General features: G+C 41.9%; 1 protein-coding gene across 8 annotated transcripts; it reads right to left on the bottom strand.

Annotated features, from left to right (window-relative positions):
• Positions 1-154: 154 nt before the first annotated feature.
• On the bottom strand, positions 155-21,748 carry CASP8 (caspase 8). 8 transcript variants are annotated; one of them, XM_010991976.3, is made up of 13 exons: positions 21,360-21,731; positions 20,689-20,774; positions 19,739-19,778; positions 19,094-19,155; positions 13,749-13,940; positions 12,524-12,861; positions 8,119-8,224; positions 7,361-7,499; positions 7,204-7,248; positions 5,420-5,505; positions 3,670-3,811; positions 2,410-2,911; positions 155-1,203 (listed from the first exon to the last, which is right to left on the bottom strand). In XM_010991976.3, the coding sequence occupies exons 6-13, from the start codon at positions 12,826-12,828 to the stop codon at positions 1,068-1,070; spliced, it is 1,461 nt and encodes a 486-aa protein (XP_010990278.1). In that variant the 5' UTR covers positions 12,829-12,861; positions 13,749-13,940; positions 19,094-19,155; positions 19,739-19,778; positions 20,689-20,774; positions 21,360-21,731; the 3' UTR covers positions 155-1,067. The 8 variants fall into 8 exon arrangements, with proteins under 8 accessions (XP_010990278.1, XP_010990277.1, XP_010990279.1 ...); XM_010991975.3 differs by lacking the exon at positions 13,749-13,940 and having other exon boundaries at positions 21,360-21,730; XM_010991977.3 differs by lacking the exons at positions 19,094-19,155; positions 19,739-19,778.
• Between the last annotated feature and the right edge of the window lie 2,629 nt (positions 21,749-24,377).

Genomic DNA, 24,377 nt, shown 5'->3' on the forward strand with positions numbered 1-24,377 from the left:
TTTTAAATATGGACAAGAAATATTTAAGAAGTACAACCGTGTGAGCCAACGTCAGGAGGCTCAAGGAGAACCCATCTGTGATCCCGATGCCTTCTACCTGTAAGATTCCATCAGCAAAAAACAAAAACAAAACAAACAAAAACAATCTCCAAGGAAGAGTCAGATAATTACAGTTTATTCTATACTCTTTAAAAACTTAGCTGTCAAAAGTAGCATAACTACTAAAGATTTCAATTTACTTGAAAAGTTCAAGAAAGCAAATGAAAATGCATAAAAGGAGTGCAGCACTGTTAGCAAAAAAGCAAATCATGATGCACTTATTGTAAGAGCAAGAAGAGAAAAGGCAGCCTTCATCCCTGAAAAGCAGAGCCTTCTCATGGCTCAAGAGAGGAGGCTCACGTGACTGCTTGTCACCCTCACCAGCATCGATCAGGCTGGATGTGGGAGCATTGTGCCTTAAACCGCAACACACCAGGGTTTTTTCAGCCAGGTCAGGACACCAAAATCTCCCTCAGTGATCTTTGAAAGGGAGTCACTGAAATTCCCCTTGCATAACAAGTCTACTATAAATTTATTTTTAAACTTTTGTTTTAATTGAAGTATGGTAAATTTACAATGTTGTATCAAATTCTGATGGACAGCATAATGTTTCAGTCATATATATATATATATGTATATATATGTATATATATTCCTTTTCATATTTTTTTCATTATAGGTTACTACAGGATATTGAATATAGTTCCTTGTCATGTACAGTAAAAAACTGTTAATTATCTACTTTATATATAGTAGCATATATCTATATATGTTAGCCCCTTGTTGGTCGAATCATTTATTTTTAAACATTTTCATCGAATTAAAAGTGCAACTAAAGTTATGTTATGGCTATAAATGTCTAGTTCTTGCAAAGCTAGAGATTTAGGCTTGAATTTGTATAAATATTAGATTGTCCTGACTCCCATTCTCTCCCCTTCCTGCTATCCAAAAAAAAAAAAAAAAAAAGAGTAAATTAGCAGCATTTTAACAACAGATTAAGCGTAGTGTTATGCAACTAAACAGCAGCATCAATTAAGAGGAAAGAAGAGTTTTTTCCTCAGTGTGAAAGTAGGTTGTGGCATCTGTTTGCCCATATTTTTCTTGTCATCTTTATTGCTTACTTCAAAGTTCACCTTGGTGAGGATGGTGAGAATATCTTCACCTCTGAAAAACATAACATAACCTTGTGACCATCTGTGGGTGGAAAATCAACTGGTAAACCCTTTCATCTGCTGTGATCAGTGACAGTTATTTCCCTCAAAACATCAGGCATTTGAAATAATAATAAGTTGCTAATCCAAGACCGACCACAGCTTTCTGGGTAAATAAGTTGTCTCAGAGCTTAATCACTTTGCCTTTGGTTTACTCAGGCTCTCTACTGACTATCAGAAACATCCGTGTCAACATCAGATTTGGTTTCTTTCCCTCATGACCTGTCTTCACCTCCCTTCACTCCATGTTCTGTGTCACTTCCCGCTAATCGCCTCAATGCCTCCTGACGTCCTCTGCCTCAGATTGGCATTGCTTCTATGGGTTCATCTATGACGCCATCAAACTTCAGGCAAGTGGAAATCGAATGTCTCCCGCAGCTGCCCCGCCCCTTTCTCACCAGCCTCTCCTATCAGTTGAGTTGGACAACCTATTGGTCCATCTCTGCAGCTAGCTCCACCGGGAACCTTGCAGGATTCATGGTCTAAGTTACAAAATGAAAACGCAGTCTTGATGTTGTGCTTTATCTGCCATGGGAAATCCTTCCTCTCCAAGCACTTAAAACATAGTGAGATACAGAACTAGAAGGAAACTGAAGAAGACTCCTTGCTATTTATCTGCTGGTTGTGTGTGTGTTTTGGTGAACTGTACCAAACAAAATCATTGTTTAACTAAAGGAAGCATAAGATATAGTAAATGAGGAAAGGATATTTTCCCACATGTTGTGTGACTTCAACTCAGGCCAAATAAGGGGGCGTATAAAAGGCTTCTCTTCTTTGGCACTTATCTCCCACAAGAGGGTTTGAGGTTGGTTAGCTATTACAGAACATTTGACAGGGTTGGAGGATGTTAAACATTGAAATGGGTTACTGCCTTCTTGGATGACCTCCAAAACTAGTTGAGTTGGTTTAGTCATGCTTCTGCCTAAAGACAGAGCTGGACTATATGACTTTACCGTCCTTCCAGCTCTGTGATACCCTGATTGTCCTTTGAGGGGCTAAATAAAAGAAACTCCAAGGTATCTCAGTCTTTTCTATCTGTGAACTAAAGATCTTAACATTTGCCCTCTCTCCCACTCTGCAGCTGACCTGAGAATTACAGCTTTGTGATCCACAGCTAGACATTTAGAGATGGATGAAGGGTTGAGTAAGCAAAAATTACCTTGGACATCTTTCTCTCAGGCTCTGGCAGAGTGACTGGATATACCAAGTCCCCTCCACGGTGCTTCGGTAGGAAACACAGTTGTTCACAGTAGCCATCCCCAGCAGAAAGTCTGCCTCATCTGGGATATATCTCTTCTGAAGTGATGAATCCATTTCTAAATAGGCTTCCTTCTGTTCTGAGTCAGTCTCAATAGCTATACCTTTCTGGTATTTATCCCCTTGACAAGCCTGAATAAAAAAGATTTTGGGCTTGCCAAGAAGGGACGGGCACTTGGAACCAGTGAAGTAAGAGGTCAGCTCGTAGATGGAGGCTTCCTGCCCGTCGGAGCCGTAGACGATGCCCTTGTCTCCATGGGAGAGGATGCAGCAGATGAAGCAGTCCTTGTCAGTGTGGTCCAAGCCTTGGTATTGCTGCAGATTCTCAAAGATATCCTTTGCTGTGGAGTCCTTGAACTCTACGACCTTAAAATGAAGATCGCTAAAGGTCTTGCTCAAAGCCTCTGAAAAGTAAAACAAGAAAAGTCATATGACACCACAATAATTCCCAGACCACAGCCCAGAACTAGGGAGAACATGGAGCAGATAAGAGTTCGAATCTAAATTCAAATTTTAGATTTTGTATTGAGTTCCTCTTGTGGGTGACGAGCATTTGGTGCTCCTACACAATTATTTACAACGTTTAATTGAAACAATAGAAACATTTGTATTACTAGTACTATATAACATAATATTCTTTAATTATGCTTCTTTTCTTATTAAACTTTCTGTCTTTCCTGGAATTAGCATTACTTTTTCATTGCTTTGCTTTCTATATACTTGACATTATTTTTTTCTCCAAATGCTCTAATAGAGCTAGTCAAGGTTTTTCAACATTTTCAGGCTTCCTGTCTGATTCTTTTGAATAAAAATAGCATATATTTATGGTGTACGTCATGATGATATGAATAGTGAAATAATTACTACAGTCAAGCTAATAACATATCTCCTCAGATAGTTACTTTGTGTGTATGTGTGAGATGAGACCACCTGAAACGCACTCTCTTAGCACACTGCCAGTGTTCAACACAGTGTCATTAACTATGGTCATCGTGCTGCACATTAGATCTCTAAACCCATTCGTCCTACATACTGTGCACCCTTGATCAGAAATACAATCGATGCCATTTTAACAAAAATGTTTTACTAGTAAATAAAAGAAAATCAAAAGCCTGACACGAAAGAGAGAACAAAACCTGTATTCTTTGGGGGTCTACTATACCTGCATCCAAGTCTGTTCCATTCCTGTTCTTAATGCTGTGAAGTTTGGGCACATCCTTCCGTGCTACACTAAAATCATAATTGTTAAAGATCAAACAGTATCCCCGAGGTTTGCTTTCCATTCGGTAAACTTCGCTCCATGTCTGGAAAATAAAAATCCAACCCAGGAGCTGACTCTGGGTCAAACACTTGAGCTGTGAACAAAGAGCCTCCTAGTTTGAGGTAAGGTGTCTCTTAAGCCAAACTGGGACGTGTGTGCACTTTCCACGGTGCCACCCCAACTTGGCATTGCTCACCTAAGGAATTAGTTTCTACTCATTCCCCTTGCAAGGATCCCTGGACTTCTGCCCCATAGGTAGTGTGGAAAGTCAGTGTCCCAATACGTGGGCCACCTGAACATTTGCACTTACATTAATAGTGTTGTCATCACACTGTATTGCCATTATTTGTTCTCGTTTCTGCTCAAGACAGAGAACAACTGTGACAGAGAGTAGGTTTATTATTAATTTGTGAGAGCTCAGTCAGGAGTTGCTGGACGAGTGACTGTCCTAGTGCTATCTTTGGGCTGCCCCTTGTGACCTTACGATTCCCTTGACTCTCTGCTCAACTCATCCATACTTCTGGGCTAACAGCTGAGGGCCTGCCTATCACACAATATAGTGTGGTCCCAGGATTTTTAAAGCTGATGGCTTAATTTGGCTCTCAGGACCACAGTGACTAGAAGGAGAGATGCGCTGGTCAGGCAGGTCTTGGCTGTGCTACACGTTACAGTATCCAGACTCTAGCACTAGACAGTATCAATCAGAGGTGACCCTGTGCCCTCTCGATTTTCCCAGGGCAGTTTCAGTGCTGAGATACTTCACATTTATTGGGAAATCCATGTAGTTCTTTGAGGTGGAGAAAAGGGCCCCAGACTCAGGGGCCAAATTCCTGGCTCTACTACTTAATAACTTAAGACTTTGGACAAGTTACCAAATCTCTCCTACACTCAGTTATCATTAGCTGATGGGCGGGGACAACACTTGCAGAGTGCTTTACAGTTTATAAAGTGCCACATGACTTTGGTTAATCCTTGATGTTCAGACTGAGAGAAGTCTGGTAATTTCTCAGGAGTCCACTAGTAAATGGTCTCTCTCAAGCTCAATTTCAAGTCTCCCATGGGACATTTAGCATACAGGGTGGTTTCCTCTGCTTCCTGCCACGGAGAGAGGTGAATGGGGTGCTGAGTCAAAATGTGTTTGGTGAATGGTTGAAGGTGACAGAAACAGAAGTGATTCCGTCTAGAAAGGCAATTTTTGGGCCAGCTCATTGGGCCAAGAACATAGAGATGGCTACATAGTGAACATTTGCGGCTGATATCGAATCACAAAAGAGAAACAATTTTGAAATGCCAAACTAAAAGAAAAGACTTTGCATCTTCCAACCTGCTCAACTCTTCCCCAAAAACCTTCTCCAATTTAGGCTGACATAGCTGCTGAAAGGATCAGATTGGAGGCTCCCCACCCCTCTGCCCTCTGACTGTTCCAACGCCTTTGTCTTTGGCTTTAAAATAGAAATTCAGCACGTAGGAAACCAAAGAGATCACCTTTTTTAAGTTCAAAAGTGAACTTTTGTGAATTTTTCCTACAATTCTCAACATTTTCAATAAGTTTCTGTCTTTTATTTGTTTACCTGGAAGCTAAAAAGGCTCAGGAATACAATAACTAGAATCTGCAGTTCAAAAGGGAAAAGGGATGGGAATTTCCAGGTACCTCTGGCTCACTGTCCTGGTCTCCCCGAGAGTCCGACAAGGCCAGATCTCCAAGGGACCCCTCCCCTTCGAGCAGTTGAGACAAATCTGGAACGACACATGGCAGGGAAGTTACTTTAGTAGGGAAATGTAGCACCCAGGACAACATAGGTCCCTTTTAAAATGAAAATTCACAGGCTACCTTGAATGTAGTATCCTTGCAGTCCACAGAATAAGCTAAAATCTTATCACTGACTAACAACTCTCCCCCTATTTCAAACTTGCCTTCCTGGGGCTGCAGGGTCTATGATTGATAACTCCTTTTAAATCTTCCAGTGTGTAGAGAAGGTGACAACAAGTAGCCTCTGATATTAGGAGAGCAGGTCCATTAAGATGCAGATGAGTTACTAAGGTCAGGAACAAGACAAGGATGCCCACTCTCGCCACTTTTGTTCAACACAGTTTTGGAAGACCTAGCCACAACAATCAGAGAAGAAAAAGAAATAAAAGGAATCCAAATTGGAAAAGAAGATGTAAAACTCACTTTGCAGATGGCATGATACTATACATAGAAAATCCTAAAGATGCTACCAGAAAATCACTAGAGCTCATCAACGAATTCAGTAAAGTTGCAGGGTACAAATTTAATATACAGAAATCAGCTGCATTTCTGTACACTAACAATGAAATAGCAGAAAAAGAAATTAAGGAAACAATCTCAGTTACCAACACATCAAAAAGAATCAAATACCTAGGAATAAACCTACCTAAGGAGGCAAAGGACCTGTATTTCAAAAACTATGACACTGATGAAAGAAATTGAAGACGACACAAACAGATGGAAAGACATACTGTGTTCTTGGATTAGAAGAATCAATACTGTTAACATGGCCATACTGCCCAAGGCAATACGCAGATTCAATGCAATCCCTATCAAGTTACCAATGACATTTTTCACAGAACTGGAGCAAAAAATTTTTTAATTTGTATGGAAACACAAAAGACCCTGAATAGCCAAAACAATCTTGAGAAAGAAGAATGGAGCTAGGGGAATTATGCTGCTGGGAATATATCTAGAGAAAACTCTAATTTGAAAAGACACATGCACCCCAATGTTCACAGCAGGACTATTTAAAATAGCCAAGACATGAAAACAACCTAAATGTCCATTGACAGACAACTGTATAAAGATGTGGTATAATATACAATGGAATATGACTCAGTCACAAAAAGGAATAAAATAATGCCATTTGCAGTAACATGGATGGACCTGGAGATTGTCATTCTAAGTGAAGCAAGCCAGAAAGAGAAAGAAAAATACCATATGATATCACTTATATGTGGAATCTAAAGAAAATGACACAAATGAACTATTTACAAAACAGAAACAGACTCACTGACATAGAGAACAAACTTAAGGTTACCAAAGGGTAGAGGAGGTGGGAAGGGATAAATTGGGAGTTTGAGATTTGCAGATACTAACTACTATATACAAAATAGACAAACAACAAAGTCCTATTATTTAGCATAAGGAACTACATTCACTATCTTATAGTAACCTATAATGAAAAAGAATATGAAAAAGAATATATGTATGTATGTGTATGACAAACACTATGCTGTACACCAGAAATTGACACAACATTGTAAACTGACTATACTTCAATTAAAAATGCAAAAAAAGATTAGAATAATAATTAAAAAAAAAAGATACAGACGAGATAGAAGGTTATGGAGAGGAGGCGATGAAGATACCAGGGAGGAAATTAATGAAATAAACATTGAAAACAAATCTCCAAGTATTACCATTTGAGATTTCCCCTGGACTGCTTTCAAGGCTCATCCTTGGTTCTGAGTTAAAAAAGAAACATGCACATACTTGATTAGAAACAGCTGTGACATAGAGGGGTCTGCCTCTTTAAGATTACATTTTGCTGATTCGCAGCTCTCAGGTTATTTTTACCTCTGCTTACTTCTTCATAATCGTTGATCTTCTTCAGCAAGCTCTTGTTGATTTGCTCACAGATTCTTTTCAGGGTGTCCAAGTTTCTTTCCCCTAGGATGACCCTCTTCTCCATCTCTATGAAAATATCAAGCAAGGTCTAGAGGGAGGAGAAGTAAAGTTGGAAGACTGGATGGAGCCATATCGGCTTTTGGATTTATTTATTTTATTTTTTGCTTCCACTTTCTCCAAACCAAGTGCCCACCCTAGCTTCCCAAGTTGACTCCCCTGAGAGAACATCTTGGTCTTACAAAGCCAATCAATGGACCACTAGGGAGGCACTCTCATTCAGGAAGACAGACATGAGGAGACAGAGAAGAAGCCACAGCAGACGTCACCCAGTCCCCAGGTCTAGACACTATGCCAAGGCCACCTGTGCACACTTTTATGAGAGACAGCCTGAGTGCGTCGCTAAAGCGCAGCAGCCTGGTCCCCGTCGTGGGAGCCCTGGAAACTGCCTCGCATCCAACGTTGCCTCTGGTACCTGATCCACCTCCAGACTGAGTGTTGCCCTCAACACATACGTACAGACAAGCACACATTCACACAACATTCCATCACACCACACACACACACACACACACACACACGAGTTCCAGGGTGCTTTCACAGACTGCGGCAGCGGGGAAGCGGTCTCAGGCCCACTACTGTCTCTTCTAGCTCTGCAGGGTCCCCACTTGGTCCTCGGGACTAACTCTCTGTCAGACATCAGGTCTTACCATGTCATCATCCAGTTTACATTTGGCGATCTCCTTGCTGAGAAAAAACTTAAAGTCCTTCAATTCCAGTTTGTTTACATCTTCTGAAATCTGAAAAAGCATGACCCTGTAGCGGGAAAAGAAACACTTTAGAAATACTTTCTTAATTTCCCATTTGATGTTTGTAGTCTCAGTGGACTTGATTCTAATGGCCTCTCTTTAAAATAAAGCCAAGTAATGGTACGATTTATTACCACGAGTTGAGTTCTTAGAAAGAGGCTGGTGTAGTGACACTGACAACTATTGATTCACACCCAACTATCCCACTCTTTACAGAATTTAAAGTCCCCCAACTTTGAGTTTCAGTTAAATGAATTATGTTTTTCCTTTGTCCTTCACTATAAAGTCAAGATCTTGTTGCATGGACCTAGCGATGATCACGCTAAGTGAAGTAAGTTAGAGAAAGACAAGTATCACGTGATATCGCTTATATGTGGAATCTAAAAAAATCAATACAAATGAACTTATTTACAAAACAGAAATAGACTCACAGACATAGAAAACAAACTTACGGTTACCAAAGGGAAAAGGGTGTGGGAGGGATAAATTAGGAATCTGGGATTAACAGATATACCCTACTATATATAAAATAAACATCAAGGACCTACTGCATAGCTCAGGGAACTGTATTCAATATCTTGTAATAAGCTATAATGAAAAAGAATCTGAAAAAGAATACATATATACATATATATATATACACACACATATATATACCTAACTGAATCACTTTGCTGTATGTTCAACTGAAACATTGTAAATCAACTACAGTTTTTTTTTAAAAAAAAAGATCTTGTTGCTAGAAAAAAACTTTGATTTTGAATATTACGCTTTTCAAAATGCAAATCAGATCATCACTTTCTTAATTAAAACCAGTCAACGTTCTTAAGCCACTACCTTCAGTAAGTTGGCCAAACACCTCCTTCTGGGATAAAGAGTTTTGTGAATTAAGCCCAGCCTGCCTCCTCATCTCTGGCTACACCTCACCACTGTCCCCTCATCTCCTCCCTGAACACACCCAGCTGCCCTGCCTTTCACCCTTTTATGTTGTGCCCCCTACACCTTCATTCCCTTGTCCATCTGCAGAAAACCACTCATCCACTAACCACTCATGCACTGCCAGACTGTCCTCAAAGCTGCATTCACCCTGCTGTGCCTGTAGATCACCAGAACGGTAACACACACACATACTATAATTGTCTGATTATGAAGCTGTCCGAGTTCCCTGAGAGCAAGGGTAGTGCTCTTTTGGTTTCTGTAAGCCCAGAGAGTCATAAGATACAGTGTTTTAGGTGCAGGGGACCCAGACTCCTGGTGTTGGAACCTTGGATCCACCACTCACGAGCTGTGTGGCTTTAGAAGTGGTGCACAACTCTTCCCCTCATCTGTAGACTGTAGATTATGCTACATCTACCCCACTGGGAGGTGGTGAGGGTTACATGAATAAGTTTATCGGAAGGACTTAAACCAACTTTTGGCAACATACTAAGTGTTCAAACATGACAGGCGTTATTTCCCCAAATATGAAAGGCTCCTGGGATATGCTTGTTGAATGAACAAAGAGATGTTTTATAAGTTGGAAAAACTTTTACTATTATAGTGTAAAGGAAAATAACTAATACAAAAACATATTAACTTCAAAATTAAATTAGAAAATTAAAATTCTGAAAATAAAAATACGGTTGACCTTTGAACCACGTGGGTTTGGAGTGAGCAGGTTCACTTCTGGATTTTTTTCAATAAATATGTAATACAGTCCTAAAAGGTCTGCAGTTGGTTGAATCTGCAGATGTGGAGCCTCAGACATGGAGGGTTGACTACAAGTTATATATGGGCTTTTGACTGTGCGGAGGGTCCACATCCCTAAATCCTATGTTGTTCAATGGTCAACTGTAGTGCAAAACAAGAAATTATCCAGTATTACAATCTGCTTCCTCCTTCTTCTCATGGAATCTCTACCCTAGAAGTATTTTTCTAAAGCTTTCTCAGTTTCGCCAAGATTGGGTCCAATCCTAAGCTACTTCCCCTTTTAACTTGTCACAAGGCATTTTGCCCTTCTACATTCCTCATTACCGAAACCTACCGGCTTTCTTGCACCATCATTTTCTAGAAATAAATCTGGATACAAAAACAAAAACAAACAAACAAACAAAAATAAAGCATAAATACAGGACAGAAATAGACTCATAGACAGAGAATACAGACTTGTGGTTGCCAGGGGGCGGAGGGTGGGAAGGGATAGACTGGGATTTCAAAATTGTAGAATAGATAAACAAGATTATACTGTACAGGACAGGGAAATATACACAAAATGTTATGGTAGCTCACAGAGAAAAAAATGTGACAATGAGTGTGTATATGTCCATGTATGACTGAAAAATTGTGCTGAACACTGGAATTTGATACAACATTGTAAAATGATTATAAATCAATAAAAAATGTTTAAAAAAAGACTCTAATTTTATAGGTAGCAATGATCTTTTGAAAATGTAAACATCTAGTGTTTTCTTATAAATGGAAAGTAGTCACACTAGCGTATTTTCAATTTCCTGGTTAATATTCAACAATGATGAACAATCAGTAGATCGTACTTGCATGGACCCTTTTATTCCCAAGCTAGCATGTTGAAGATTTGAACAGACAGATCCTGCCCCTGTTAGAGACTCTTTCCCCTCCGACTGAGAGGCCCACATCACTGTCTGCACTGGCAGTTTGCCTCGGCCTTGCGCACATTACAGAAAGCGTGCAACCTTCAGAAGACCAAGACAGTGGGCACAAGATGAGGCCTTCCCGTTCTCCTAATTACGGAGCTGTTGTTTTTTATGACTAATTGAGGCCTTAATGAAAAAAATTCATTACAAGGACTTCACAATTCAATTGAATCCAAGTTACCCAGTATTAAATAGTGTCCTTCCCTACTCTCCTTCCAAATTCGTGTCCACTTGGAACATGTAAATGTGCTTTATATGGAAAAAGGGTCTTTGCAGACCTAATCTTGTTAAGATGAGGTCATACTAGATCAGGGTGGCCCTAAGCCAATGAGTGGTGTCTTTAAAAGAAGGGGGACATTGAGACACAGACACACAGGGGAGAAGGCAAGGTGAAGGCCCAGGCAGAGACTGGAGTGATGTCCCTCTAAGGGAGGCCAGGGACTCTGCAGCCACCTGCAGCCACGAGAGGAGCAGGAAACAGATCCTCCCTCAGCGCCTCCAAGAGGAAACTAACCCCAATGACACCTTGATTTCAGGCATCCAGCCCCCGGAACAATAAGAAAATTAATTTCTCTCTTGTGTTAAGCCACTCAGTTTGTGACACTTGGTTACGTTTGTTCTAGGCAGCCCTAGAAAACTAGTGCACTTGGAATATCCCTTTTGACATTTAAAATCAAAATGGTCAGACTTAAGTAGAGAAACCTCTGAGTGCCCGAATCGCACATCTCTGAGACTAGGAGGACGGGGCATTCAGAGGCCAGGCAGCAGAGGATAGCGGCTTTGAGCTCTGGCTGTGAGCAGTCAGTGCCACACACGCCATGGTTACTGACAAGCAAGCAGGACAGTGAAATGGGCCACAGCTAAGGCTTGAGTGGAAGTTCTTTGAAAAGAATGCTGAAAATAACTTTAAGGAGGGTGGGGTAACGCGATGTTGAAAGAGAGAAGTTGGCGATGTTTTTCTACTTTCAAAGTCTTGTCACAGAACCAGGAAGATGTGACCGAACATCCTGTTCAGGCTGGACTCCACAGAGACTATCGAGTCCCTGAGCTCCCAACCCTCCTACAGGTGAGGAGGGGCTGAGCCGCAAGACCTTGGGCGGGACAGATGGCCCAAGCCACCACCGTTCTCCTGGCGGCAGCCGGGATCACAGGGACCAAACGGCCATTGTGGGGTCCAGCCTGGCTAGTCCAGTACAACGGGCAGCATACACCTCACTGGAGAACTTGGTAACACAAGCCTTTAAGTGTGGAATAAAAGCCTAAAACCCCACTGAGAATTTCATAGTCATCCACAAGCAGGTGGGAGGGGGTCTCAGGTGCGAAGCAGAGATGCTTCATTCAATTACAGGCAAAGTAAGCAACAGACATGTAATGGAGAGAGAGTTAGAACATTTTTTAAATATCTATTTTAACTTACGCATACCTAGAGGTAATGTCTCACTTTGGAAAGAAATTTTTACTTTATGTTTTTAGCATCTTTTTCTGTATTATTCTTAATGTCACTAAATTTCTTAATCTGGCCCTGGTGGGACAACTTCCCAGAGCCTCCAAAGTCACACCACACAGACAACCTGCAAACAGCATCAGCCCTGCCCATAGAGCTGTGTCCGTTCAACCCACACCTCCCAGGTCCCCACTGTGGAGGCTCTCCCCACCTGTAGGCAGAGATCTGGGCCCTGCCTGGTATCTGAAGCTCCCTCTCCATCTCCTCTTCACTCGTGTTCAGGTAGGTGGTCAGCAGATCCAGTCTATTCATTCGGAAAAACAGCTCCTTCAGGAAGGACAGGTTGTTTTCCTCCAACATTCTTTTTTCTTGGAGCCTCTGGAATAACATCAAGGCATCCTTGATGGGCTCCTGCTTCCTATGTGGGATGTAGTCCAGGCTCAGGAACTTGAGGGCAGCCAGGTCATCACTGTCCAGCTGTTCCCCAATATTATAGAGACATCTGTTGAAGTTCATGCTGCTCAAGTGTTAGGAGAACGTAGTCGTAACCTAGGTCAAAATGCAATGGTACGTTCAGATGAGGAGGAAAAATACCACTACTGGCTTGTTCCTTCATCAAATTATCTTACATCTATTATATATGTCAGACATTATGCTTTGGATACAGGAAAGAAAAAAAATGAACAAACAGGACAAGTTCCCACTCTCAAGTAGCTTACTATTTTGGAAGGTAGACTTTTTTACAAACTAGGGAGTGGTCAGAGAGTTGGGACAAGGGTGTGGTAGAAACATAGAGGACAGACCCTTAACTCAGCCTGGGAGAAGGGCTTCCTGGAGGGGAGGCACCTTGGGGGAAGAGGTGGAAAAAGACAATTAATGCATGAAATAATTTATGCAAAAGATGGAGGAAAGGATCTGGGAAGGGCAGGGGTAGGGCGTAGGGATGAAGCTGTGGCCAGGAACCATTATAAAAGGCCTCATACCAGGGGCAAGGGAGTCAGGCTTTGTCCCGGAGGTATCAGGGAACTAAGAAAAGATTGTAGATATGAGAATGACATCATCCAATATGGGATTAACATTTAAAATGTGGAGGACAGATTGGAAGGGTGGGAGGTGGGAGAAGTGGTGGGGACTGGTGGAAACAATGGTGGCGGGAGGACACCGTACAGTGCTGTCCCCCACGTGCCTTTGGACCAGCATCCACGGCTGGTCAATAACCCAAGACTGGAAACGGAACCAAGAAAACTCCATCAGTCTTTCAACTCAGTCTCTAAGTCAGATTATGGGGTGCTGTCGCAGACTTACATGTCTGAGCAGGTGAAAACAGGAGAGGACAGTGCTTTAGGAGACCCCAGACGACATTCATGCAAGCAGCCCAGGATCCTGGTTTCTCCCTCTTGAGCCCCTTGCATCGCACTGGCCAACTGCCCCCTCACCTTCCTTACTCTGACAGGCCCGTGTTTGTGGTGCAAGGAGCCCTTGGAGCAGGGTTTATGTTGGATATGTCACAGGAACAAGACTGGGACCTGGCTCCAGGAGGTAGGCCACAGGGTCGCCATCAAAGCCAGGAAGCTCACCAGCAGCTGACTGTCAGGGAGGCGGGCAGTGCAGTGGTTCAGAGTTTGGGGCTGTGGGTCAGACAGAACTTAGATCAGAACCCAGTGGGGGCAGCGGCCCAGGCCTGGGCAGCTCACATCCTCCGAGGTGAGATTCCTCCTCTGTAAAGTGGGATCAGAAGAACACCGTCTCCTGAACTGCTGTGAGTACATAACACCTATGATGCATGTAGAGTAACGGCCAGCAACTAACCAACAAAGGAGTGTCCACCTGAAAGAAGGAGGGAGCTTGCCTGTGGGGCCAGACACCGACCAGGCATGTCACCTGAGCACTCCTCTCACCCTCGGCATTTTCCCACTTCCTCACTGGAGAATTCAGCTGGAAGCAGTGGCTTTTCAGCCTCTTCAAAGTTGACGAACTCTTCCTTGAAGAACTCTTCCTTGCTCCCACAGACTCTGTGCCCTTGGGCACCTTCCTTAACCTCAAAGAACCTTAATCTGCTTAGACCTCTTTTCTTCCTGAAACAACGCTCCTGAATCTTTAAAGTCTTTAAGCTCCCTGCATTTGCTGACATACTGGGATGAAACCACAAATCCTATCACGAGGTGGTGATAAAAGTGAACCAGGACCCACACATTTTCTACATTTGATATTTGAACAGAAACTTGTTGACATGAACATTAAGGTATATTTTTAAATGTTTTTAAAAAGTGGTCCCAAAGACTTTGAAGTTTTTCTTAAAAAAAAAAAACAAAAAACAAAAAAACACCTTTTCCCCCAATCTTGATTAGAAAGCAGTGTTTTTTGGGTGGAAATTGAAAATACAAAAATTACACATGATCACAGTTACACATGATCACACAGATAACTGTGTGATCACGCACACACACACAGAGATATATTTATATAAAAATTAGAATCAGGCTGCACATCCAGGTGTATACACCTGTTTTTTTTATGCACTTAATATTTAAAATGAATATTTACCCTACCATTAAATACTCTCTTTTGGCATATTTGTAATGTTTCTTGATGTCTAACATGTGGAGATATTAAAATTTATTTTAAGCAATTTTCTGTTTCCTTACTGTTAAAAATAACATTGCACTGAGAAGTTTTTTTCATATATCCTATGCACATCTCTAATTATTTCCTTCTTAGAATTGGAATTATGGGCAAAACTTTTTTTCTCTCCCTTTTAATCTAGAGCTTACATTATTGTTTAGACAAGTTTTCTTGATTCAGGAAACTGGAGGGACAGTGCCTTGGAAAGATACACTTTGCACTGGATTCACAAAGGCTGCAGAAGCTAGCTCTTTCACTGCAAAAGCAATCAATTATCATGAAAATACTTTTATTTAGGAAAGATATCTTAAATATGTGGCCAGCACCTAAAAGCATATGTTCAAAGTGCAGCAAACAAAAACTGCTGGATATTCAAGGGAACAAACTAGCAAGTGCACTCCTTAAGTCACACTCCATAGGAACACACGTGTGCTCCACAGGCTGTGCACATGGAATCTCACCACAGCATGATAAAGTAACCCTGAACAACCAGAAACATCCCAAACACCCTCCAAGAAAGGAATGGCTAAATAAAATAAGGCACAGTCATACTACAGAATATTATGCAGCAGTTAAGAAAATGCACTCCATCTTCTGAAGTAAAAATGGGTAGATATTCAAGATATCTATGGGGGGGGGTATAGGTCAGTGGTAGAGTGCATGCTTAGCATGCATGAGGTCCAGGGTTCAATCCCCAGTACCTCCATTAACAACAGCAACAATAAAAAGATATGTTATTATGACAGTGAAAAAGGCAAGTTGCAATACAACCAAAAATTCATACATCTACTTTTAAAAAATACTCAAACAGTACAATTAAATTTTCAATGATTACTGACATATATATAAAAGCATAAAATAAAAGATAAGGAAATTCTGGAAAGAGAAATACCGAACTCATAAAGTGCATCAATTTTGTACTCACAGATCTTTGAGGAAAACACAGAGAAAGCTGCTTCAGTGGTTGACTCAGAGGAGAGGAACCAGAGGTCTGTGGGTGGGGAGGCCCAGGTATAGACAGGAAAGAGGCTTGCTTTGCATTCTATACCCTTTGCACAGTGTGAATTTTTACTGTTTGCATGTATTACTTATCCTAAATGTACACGGACTTAAAATCCCTTTTTAAAGATCTATTTTTATTCTAGTATATGATACTGGAAAGGATCTAACCCAGGTCCAGCCTGTTTAGTACCATTAGGTCCAGCATCCTTAAATCTTTTAATCAGTTCTAACTACTATTAAAATATCATTTTACAGAATAAAATCAACCAAAGAATCAAATGAAAGCAGAATCTCCTTATTTTTCCCCTCTGCTATTATTTTTTCTAATGATAACAATGCTTATTGTATTCATTTCAGAAAACCTAGAAAAGATACAAAGAAGAAAAATTACCTATAATTCTATCACCCAAATATAAATACTTAATAATATTTTACTGTCTTTCCTACCAAATATTTTACGTATGTATATTTTTCCTCATATTTGAACACATCATATTTCTGAGGTATAAGTGGATTTTTCCACTGATAATATTATAAGTACATCTTGATGTCTTTATTTTTCTTCTATAGCATGGATTTTAAAATCTGTAAAGCATCTAATCATAAGAATGGACAATAATTTATCTAACCAGTCTCTGCTTACATTTAGCATGATCTTAACATGCAGATCTCCATGTATACCTCTGATTATTTTGCTACAATAATTTCCTAAAAGTAGTGTTATTGAGACAAAAGGAACAAACCTTCTTAAGGCTTTTGTTACATATTCAATAGCATTTTCTGACAGCATTTGATAACATAAAATAATAAAATCCAAGGCCAGGATGACATGAATTTGGATATAACAATGATTAGTGCTTGGTTCCTGTCCTCTGTAGCCAGTTGACTTCACTCATTTCATTATCTTTGCAATAGCTTGACAATGCTTTCTAAGTGATTTTTGCATCATATTAAAACGGACACTTAGTAGAGAAAGTGCTGACAAGGCTTTTTTCCTGACCCAAGTTTTCTAGAACACACTATGGTATGATGTTTAGTCTTTGTTTGTTTAGAGCACTCATCTCTCTGGTCGTAGTGGCTGGCAAGTCATGTCTAGATTTTACACCTGCACTAGATTTTACACCCTTATCAATGGGCTTCCTCTAGGTTCTGGCTCTACAGATACAGGGACCAGGAGGCATTTTCTGTTTTTTGGGACCTGGGTTTACTGCATGAGCTCGCGGGCATGAAGCTAGAAACTATCAGAGTAATATTTTTAAAAGACTACTCACTGTTGTATTTTCTTACCCTAAAAGAGTAAAAGTAACACTTGTTCCTTAGAGGAAGTGCAAAAGCTTTAAAAAGAAAAAGAAAAATCACTTAGAAACTTGCCATTTAAAAGTAATTTTGGGATCACATTTGGTGTTTTTTTCAAATTTTATTCACATATTCATATATATATATATACATATATATATATATACATATATATACACACACACACACACACATATAATGTGTGTATATACATTTGTAGAACATAGAAACCTGGATATTTTGACATATAATGCATAGAAGGTGGAGCAAACAGATGGGGATGGGAATTGAAATGCCTCCAGTTATATAATATCTAAAAAATAAGTCCATATATATTATGTATCTTTAAAAAACTTCATATAATATATAAGTATATTTAATATTTTATAATAAATATATGCCCCCAAATGTCTTTATATAAATAAATTTTCATATTATGATATATAAGCATTTACAATATATAACCATATAAACATAAAAATATTTCTCTTCTCTCATTTTACTACAATTCTCTGAAAAAATTGCTATGATCATCCTCATCTTACAGGTGTCAAAAATCAGTTTGGAAATAAGCTAGTGAGAGAGGTGTCAGGCCCAGATTTGATCATCTCATTCGAGGGTTTCAATGACAGAACGTGCAAAGATGTAGACTTTATACTAATTGCAGTTGGAAGCCAGGGAAGGAATTTAATGAAGAAAGACACATAATCAAAATGTTTTTAAAGATTTTAAATTATTTAAAATTTTGAAAGACCAAAGAAACCCCCAAAACACAAAAACAGGAATTCTTAACAAATCCACAAAAGCAGAGAGAGAATCAGAACCTTACAAACCAAGCTGCTACGTGCTAAAGCCTGGATTTAGACCTCAGCCTCTCATTCTAGAGTCCTCAATTACCACTGCCTTTTATACCACAATTTAATTGCAAATAAATCTCACCTAATCATAAACAAGCCTTCTAACAATATTCTAGCAGCATCCTCCGTCCTTTGGTGATATGGTAAACTACCTCAAAGCTGAGGAAAATAAACCCAAAATTTGCATTAATCTTCCAAGGCAAAACTCTGCATCTCACTCAAAGCTCAAGAGTACTTGAGAGCCGCTTTCAGGCCTGAACCCCTAAGCAATAGTGTGGCCAATTCCCTTCTGTCCAGGACAGCCACCCCAAATTGGGGGTTCCCCCAGAACCTGCCAGATGTCCACCTTGTACACAAGCGTTGTCCACTGCAGGGCCCCAGCCAGGGCTATCACACAGCTTAGTAAACGTCTCCAAATGGCAACAAAACTTACAACCAACCAAACTGAAGAAATGTGTAACTTAACCTAGAAATGCTTACCCCACAAGTGCAGGTCTCTGATTATCAGTCTATGCTTGCTATTATATTATTCCCTGTAATATTCTGTACCCTTTTAATTTCTCAAAAAAATACATAATTGAGTTATTAGGACTGTGTGCATGTGTCTGTTTATGTGTGTGTGTGTTTATGTTGGTGGGTCTGTATGTCGGCAGATGGGTAGCTCTACCAAGCAGCAATGTCAGTTTAGATTTAAATTTTGGTTTCTATTCTCTGACAAGTCTGGCTGGCATAAGGAAGAGGCCTCTGCACAGATAACTGGACTTGGGAGTATTTCAGAAAACCGCCCAAGAATGCATCAACCGAAGCTGGAGAGGTCTGGAAATCTGGAATCTGTGGACCCTCACCCGGCCCCCAGAGGCACTGCTAACTCTCCCGGTTCCCCCATCTACTCTCAAAGGCAGGGATCACCCCGTGGGCCCCGAGGCCACCAGAACCACATCCTCAGCAGCTTAGAAAACTCTAGAACCAAAAACATTCCTCTCCAAAGGCCCATCCAATCTTACCGGAGGCAAATCCCGGGGCCCTCACAGTGGCTTCTTCACAGGCCTCTTCTCCCCTGACACAGCTAAGACAAGAACAAATGTCGAATAAAGAACCAACAGTGCAGCTCGCTTACTTCCTGTTTTCGAAACTCTTGAGTCACACAAGCCGGGCGAGGTAGGCCGGCCTCTACGCAGCACCTCTGTCATATTTCTGAGGGAGCCTATGGAAAATGAGACAGGTGCTGGGTGGGTCCCCAGGCCACCTGAGCTGGACCCTGGCTGTGTGACTCTGGACGGGTCATTTTCTCTTTGGGGCCTCCTTACTCATTCCAACCTGGGAAAGTCGAACTAAATGATAGCAAAGGACCCTTTCTTTCCATATTTCAGGAATTTACAGATTTTTCTGGGTTCGTTGTTGGCTTTAACGTTTTATTCAGTAAATTTCATGGAACACTCCTGAGAGGTCTTGAGACCTAGAAACTAGGGGACCTTTGCCATGGCCCTCAGCCGGTCTGCTGACCTCCACAGAAACTCTCATGGTTCCCCCATCTACACTCAGATACATGGATCACCTCCACGGCCCTGAGGCCACCAGATCCCACCCTCAGCAGCCTAGAAAACTCTGAAATCACAGTCCTTCCTACCAAAAGGCCCAGCCAAACTTACCAGAGAGGCAAATCCTGGGGCCCTCACCATAGTCTGGGCCCTGGAAATGTAACAGTGAACAAAACACACATTAGTCCTGCCTTTTTGCTCTCAGTTGGTTGAAATGTTTTCTGATGATAAAAGTAGAGGGGAAAAAATCTAATACCTCTCTTCTTTGAAACTGCCTTTTTTCTTTCCCCCAAAGAATACAAGCCTTCAGAGGGCAGAGACCCATCTCACAGCTGAGAGGCTCAACGGGCTGTCTGAAAGTGCCTCTCCATCTGCAGAGGGCTAGGTAGCGGTGCCGCCGTCCTACCATGCCCTTTGCTTCCCTGGACTCTGCCCTGTGAAGTCTGAAAATCCTGTTTGTGGCTAAATCCTAGCCCAGGAGGTGGTCTCTGGCTCTTTTTTGAGGCCTCCTGAGCATCCACCCAGCATTCGCCCCACTGTTTTGTGACTAGTTCCTGTCCTAGGCTGTGAGCTTCATAGGGCGGAGACCGAATCTTTCATGCCCGTGTTCCCAGGACATGCTGCAGGAGTAGCAGTATCTAGAACATACAAAGGTTTCCTGCAGATCAACAAGGAAAAGAAACCCTATAGAAGGACAATGGACACGAACGTGGGGTTCCCTGACACGGATGCTCAGATGGCCAAAGCGTACAAATGAGGCTCAGACTCCTGAGTAAACTGGGAAATGCGAGATAAAGCAACGAGCTACCCACTTTGTACCCATCGGACTGGCAAAGGTTTACAAGCTGGATGAGGCTGAGGACTGGTGGGCAAGATCTTACATAGGATTGTGGAGACTGCCCATCATGGAATAATAAGTAGTGGTTAGAAAGTGGGACCCGGCAAAATACGTAAAACCTAAAGTGCAGAGTGCTTTCTTGAGAAAAAAAAAAGTGAGAAACAGAATGAGCAAAACACAATATAAATTATACCAATACGTAATAATAACTGCTAACACTTACCGGCTACTTAGCAGTGCGGGTCACCGCTGTAAGTGACTGTTATTATCAACAAATCCTCACAACCACCTCACGAGGGAGTATTACTCCTGTTTAATGTTGAGGAAACAGAAATTACTTCCTGGCTGCTGGTCACAAAGTTTAAAAAGTCACGTACACACGTGGAACAAGGATACATTTTGCAAAGATACAGATCGATTCACCCATGCATTTCAAAAGGTTTCAAGAGTTGTCTTTGGCAGCCAGAGAGGCGGGTAGGAAGCAGGGTGGGAGTTGGGAGATCAAAGAAAGTATCCAGAACAGGGAGGGCGGAAGGGGCCCTGGGCCTTGGAGACCAAGCCACAGGGAATCTGGACCAGACAGGGTGATTAACTCAACCCTCTGCCCCAGGGCCAAACGGAAGTAGGGAAATAATTCTTGTGGATCTCCAAAGTAATCCTGCAGGAGGGAGGCACTGTGTCTGTATCTGAGGCAGCAGAGGAGCTGGAGATTCCTCAGAGCTAAAAATTAGAAAAGCCAGCGACTGTGGTTCAGAGAGAAACCCACTCGGGGATCTGAGCCCCTGCAAGACCCCGAGGTGACTCCACTCGGCAGGACTGGCAGGTCCTGAGCTGCCCCTCTCATGAGACCCAGAAACGTGGTGTCCAGACGCCACCTCTGCACCAGGCACTCACCTGCTTCACCCTGTCCCGGCAACATCACAGTCACCAAGTTCCCGATGCCGAGTCCCCTAGACTGTCTAACTTGACACGTTCTGATCACTAAGGCTGGTTCACACAACCTGAGAAAAATCCCTGGAAACCCGGCAGGGAGGAAGGGGGGTGGGGCTAGAAATGCCTCCAGGAAGAAGTTTTCTTTTACTTTCGATCACTCCACCAGGCTCTTCTGCCTACCTCAGCGGACTCACTTCCTGTTTTTCTGCTCTCCACATTGAGAATTTACTAGCAAATTCAGCAGGGATTTTAAAAATCTCAATTTAAAGAAGGAGAACTTGTGAAAACATTGCCGTCCAGCGGAAGGGCGAAGTCTGGTCTTTGGTAACAGAGAAAGAAAATTCCTGAACAGAGGTAACTAGAGAATAAACTTGATTCTGAGAACTAGAGACCAGAGATGACTCACTCCAATAGGAAATGTTTCTTATTTAAAGGAACCAGTGCCCAATTTCCACGTGCAAACCAGAAACCAGGAAGCTGTGCGTGCACTATTGGAAAGCATTTATATTCACTACATTTAATATTAATAAGTCTGGTCACTTTAAAGAGAGGCTTGAGGCTGCCTGTGGCAAGGAAAATGCCATTCTCCCTTGAAAGGGGTCTGGGGAGAGGAATTGTCCCTCTGTTCGGTGGCCCAAATCTCAGCACTGAAGCCATGGTCCAGCCCCCCAAATCATATGGCAAGAGCTCTTCTTGGGTGAAAGCAGGTCTCTAGTTGAGATGTGAGGAAATATTGCACAAGAAGGCAGAGGAGGGGGTGGTGTCTGGTCTAGCCCTGGGCAGAGGTAACAACATTGTCGGCATCCTGGCCAGTGCTGAGCCCTTAGGATTAATAGTGGCTGCTGCCTATCCAGTGCCGAGCCTGGAGGGGTGGCACTGCTGAGATCTGTCCCCTAGGCCCCTGAGCCCCAGGCCCTCCCCAGCTTTTCCTCATCCTCCATACCTACCCCGCTCTCTGCCTGTTTCCTGTTTGAATTTTTTAAAGGGTTTTCCGCCTTTTTGTTTTCACATCGTGTACATTTTATAATCAAAACACCAACGATAATATAATACCTATACATTGTGCCTTTGTATGAGTATGTCGACTGAAATAAATGTGCAGCCTAAAAGTTAAGAGTTATGTTTTATTTGGCAGGAGGACTTGAGCCGGGATGACAGCCTCTCAGATCGCTCTGAGGGACTGCTCTGAAAAGGTAGGGGAGGAGCTAAGATATATAGCAGTTTTACAACAAAGACCAGGTAGTTGGAATATTAAAAGATTACTTGTTATCTAAAAGAAACCAGGCACCTCAAGTTAAAGAATTCAGTGCTTTTCTATGTATGGAAGGAAGCAAACATTTGGGCTCATTGAATTCATTCCTTTGACAAGCACCTTGCTATCTAGGGCCATTATTTTGTCCTTTATTATTCTGAGTCCACTCAGAGTGCACCATTGTGAGTGGCTGCAGAGGCTGGGCTGCAGGCCTGTCCTCACTGGGGAGTGGTGGCAGCCGCTGGTGACTTGGTTTCAGCATTCTTTGTTTACTGATATGATTGCAGTATTTTTATTCACATTGCAGTATTTTCATTCACGATTATCTCATTCTCACAACAGAGGATTGTTCTCCCATCTTATAGATGAGGAAGCTGAGGCTTCAATGAATACACAGATTCCAACTCAGTCCTGTTGGACCAAACACAAGGATTTTCCCACTGTAACACACTATCCCCCCTTCCCTACCACTTAGGATTTGAAATGACCCACATGGATGTGGGAGAGCAGTAAATTTAAACTAAAACAGAGTGACCTATTCACAAAGGTCCAAAGGTCACCTAAGAAAAATGAGTTGGCCTAAGGGCACCTGCTGTTTAATAAACACTGTGTATGTGCCGGCACAGCCACACAGACTGGCTCATTGCACCTCCTGAACAATTCTCAGAAGTGGATGCTCTTCTTGCTCCCATTTTATGAGTGAGGAAACAGGTTTGGAGAGGTGAAAGATTCGGCCGTGTACATTCAGCTAGTGAGCGGCAGAAGGAGGCTTGTGTCTCTCTGAGACCCTGAGAAGTTAATCACTGTGTAAACGTGAATACACAGCGATGATTTTCAACTTGATTGACGTGAGGACTAACTGAGGAGAAATTTTGTTTGTTTGTTTGTTTGTTTTTTGCTTTTTTGGTTTTTTTTTAACTGAGGAGATTTTTTTTAAAAAAACGCTGATCTTCAGGCTGCAGCTTGGAAATTCCTACCTGAGCAGAATCACAGGAGATACAATAGAATGAACATTTAAAGTGGTGCCTGGGCCTTCAGCAGTTCTGAGTAAATAGTCACACCATGGTTACTTAAGTTCACAATGTCTGTAAGGTAGCTATGAATTACTAGACTTATTGTACAGATGGGGAAACTAAGTTCAGTGTCAATCAGCTGATAAAGGGCACGGCCAGCACATGAACCCAGGAAAGTCTCACTTGAGAGTTTAAGCTCATCACCACCCACCCTCCCCCCAAGCCTGGCCAGAGATGGAGGAGCCCAGGAGGCATCCAGGGGGCCATAGTGAGGATGAGTGGGGGAGTCTCAGGGCATCCACTTGTGTCCTTTGTAATGTATTGATCCCAGGCTCTCCCAGTCTTAGGTCTTTTTAAAAAGAAAGACAAATAATTAACAAGTGAATTGTGAACCTCTAGTTGTTAAATTCTTCTTATAATCTGCAAGGATCAATATTAATTCACTTGTTCTAATGAGTTTCTCACCTCCACCTTGAGATATATGTCCATGTGATTATTGACACAGAAATGAATAATGTACTTGGTCTTTAGTCCTAGAAAAGCTGGAAGATCTGGGGTGTTGCAGTTCAGCAGGACATGGTCAGCTGGTCCCTGCCCAGCGCAGGGTGAGGACAGCCTGGTTTGATTTAACTGCTGAGAGGTTTCCACCCTCCTGAATTTCAGCTCCCACGTGACGGCCTGCTCCAGAATTCACATCTATTAATCTGCTAAAAA

This window comes from Camelus dromedarius, chromosome 4 (assembly GCF_036321535.1).
Source record: "Camelus dromedarius isolate mCamDro1 chromosome 4, mCamDro1.pat, whole genome shotgun sequence".
Taxonomy (NCBI): Eukaryota; Metazoa; Chordata; class Mammalia; order Artiodactyla; family Camelidae; genus Camelus; species Camelus dromedarius.

Excerpts from the sequence above, each read along its gene's own strand:
- CASP8 (XM_010991979.3), bottom strand. The coding sequence starts at position 12,828 with ATGAACTTCAACAGATGTCTCTATAATATTGGGGAACAGCTGGACAGT. Across the intron at positions 7,249-7,360 it reads TTATGAAGAAGTAAGCAGAG|AACCAAGGATGAGCCTTGAA; the intron begins GTAAAAATAACC and ends TTTTTAACTCAG. Across the intron at positions 2,912-3,669 it reads TGGAACAGACTTGGATGCAG|AGGCTTTGAGCAAGACCTTT; the intron begins GTATAGTAGACC and ends TTTACTTTTCAG.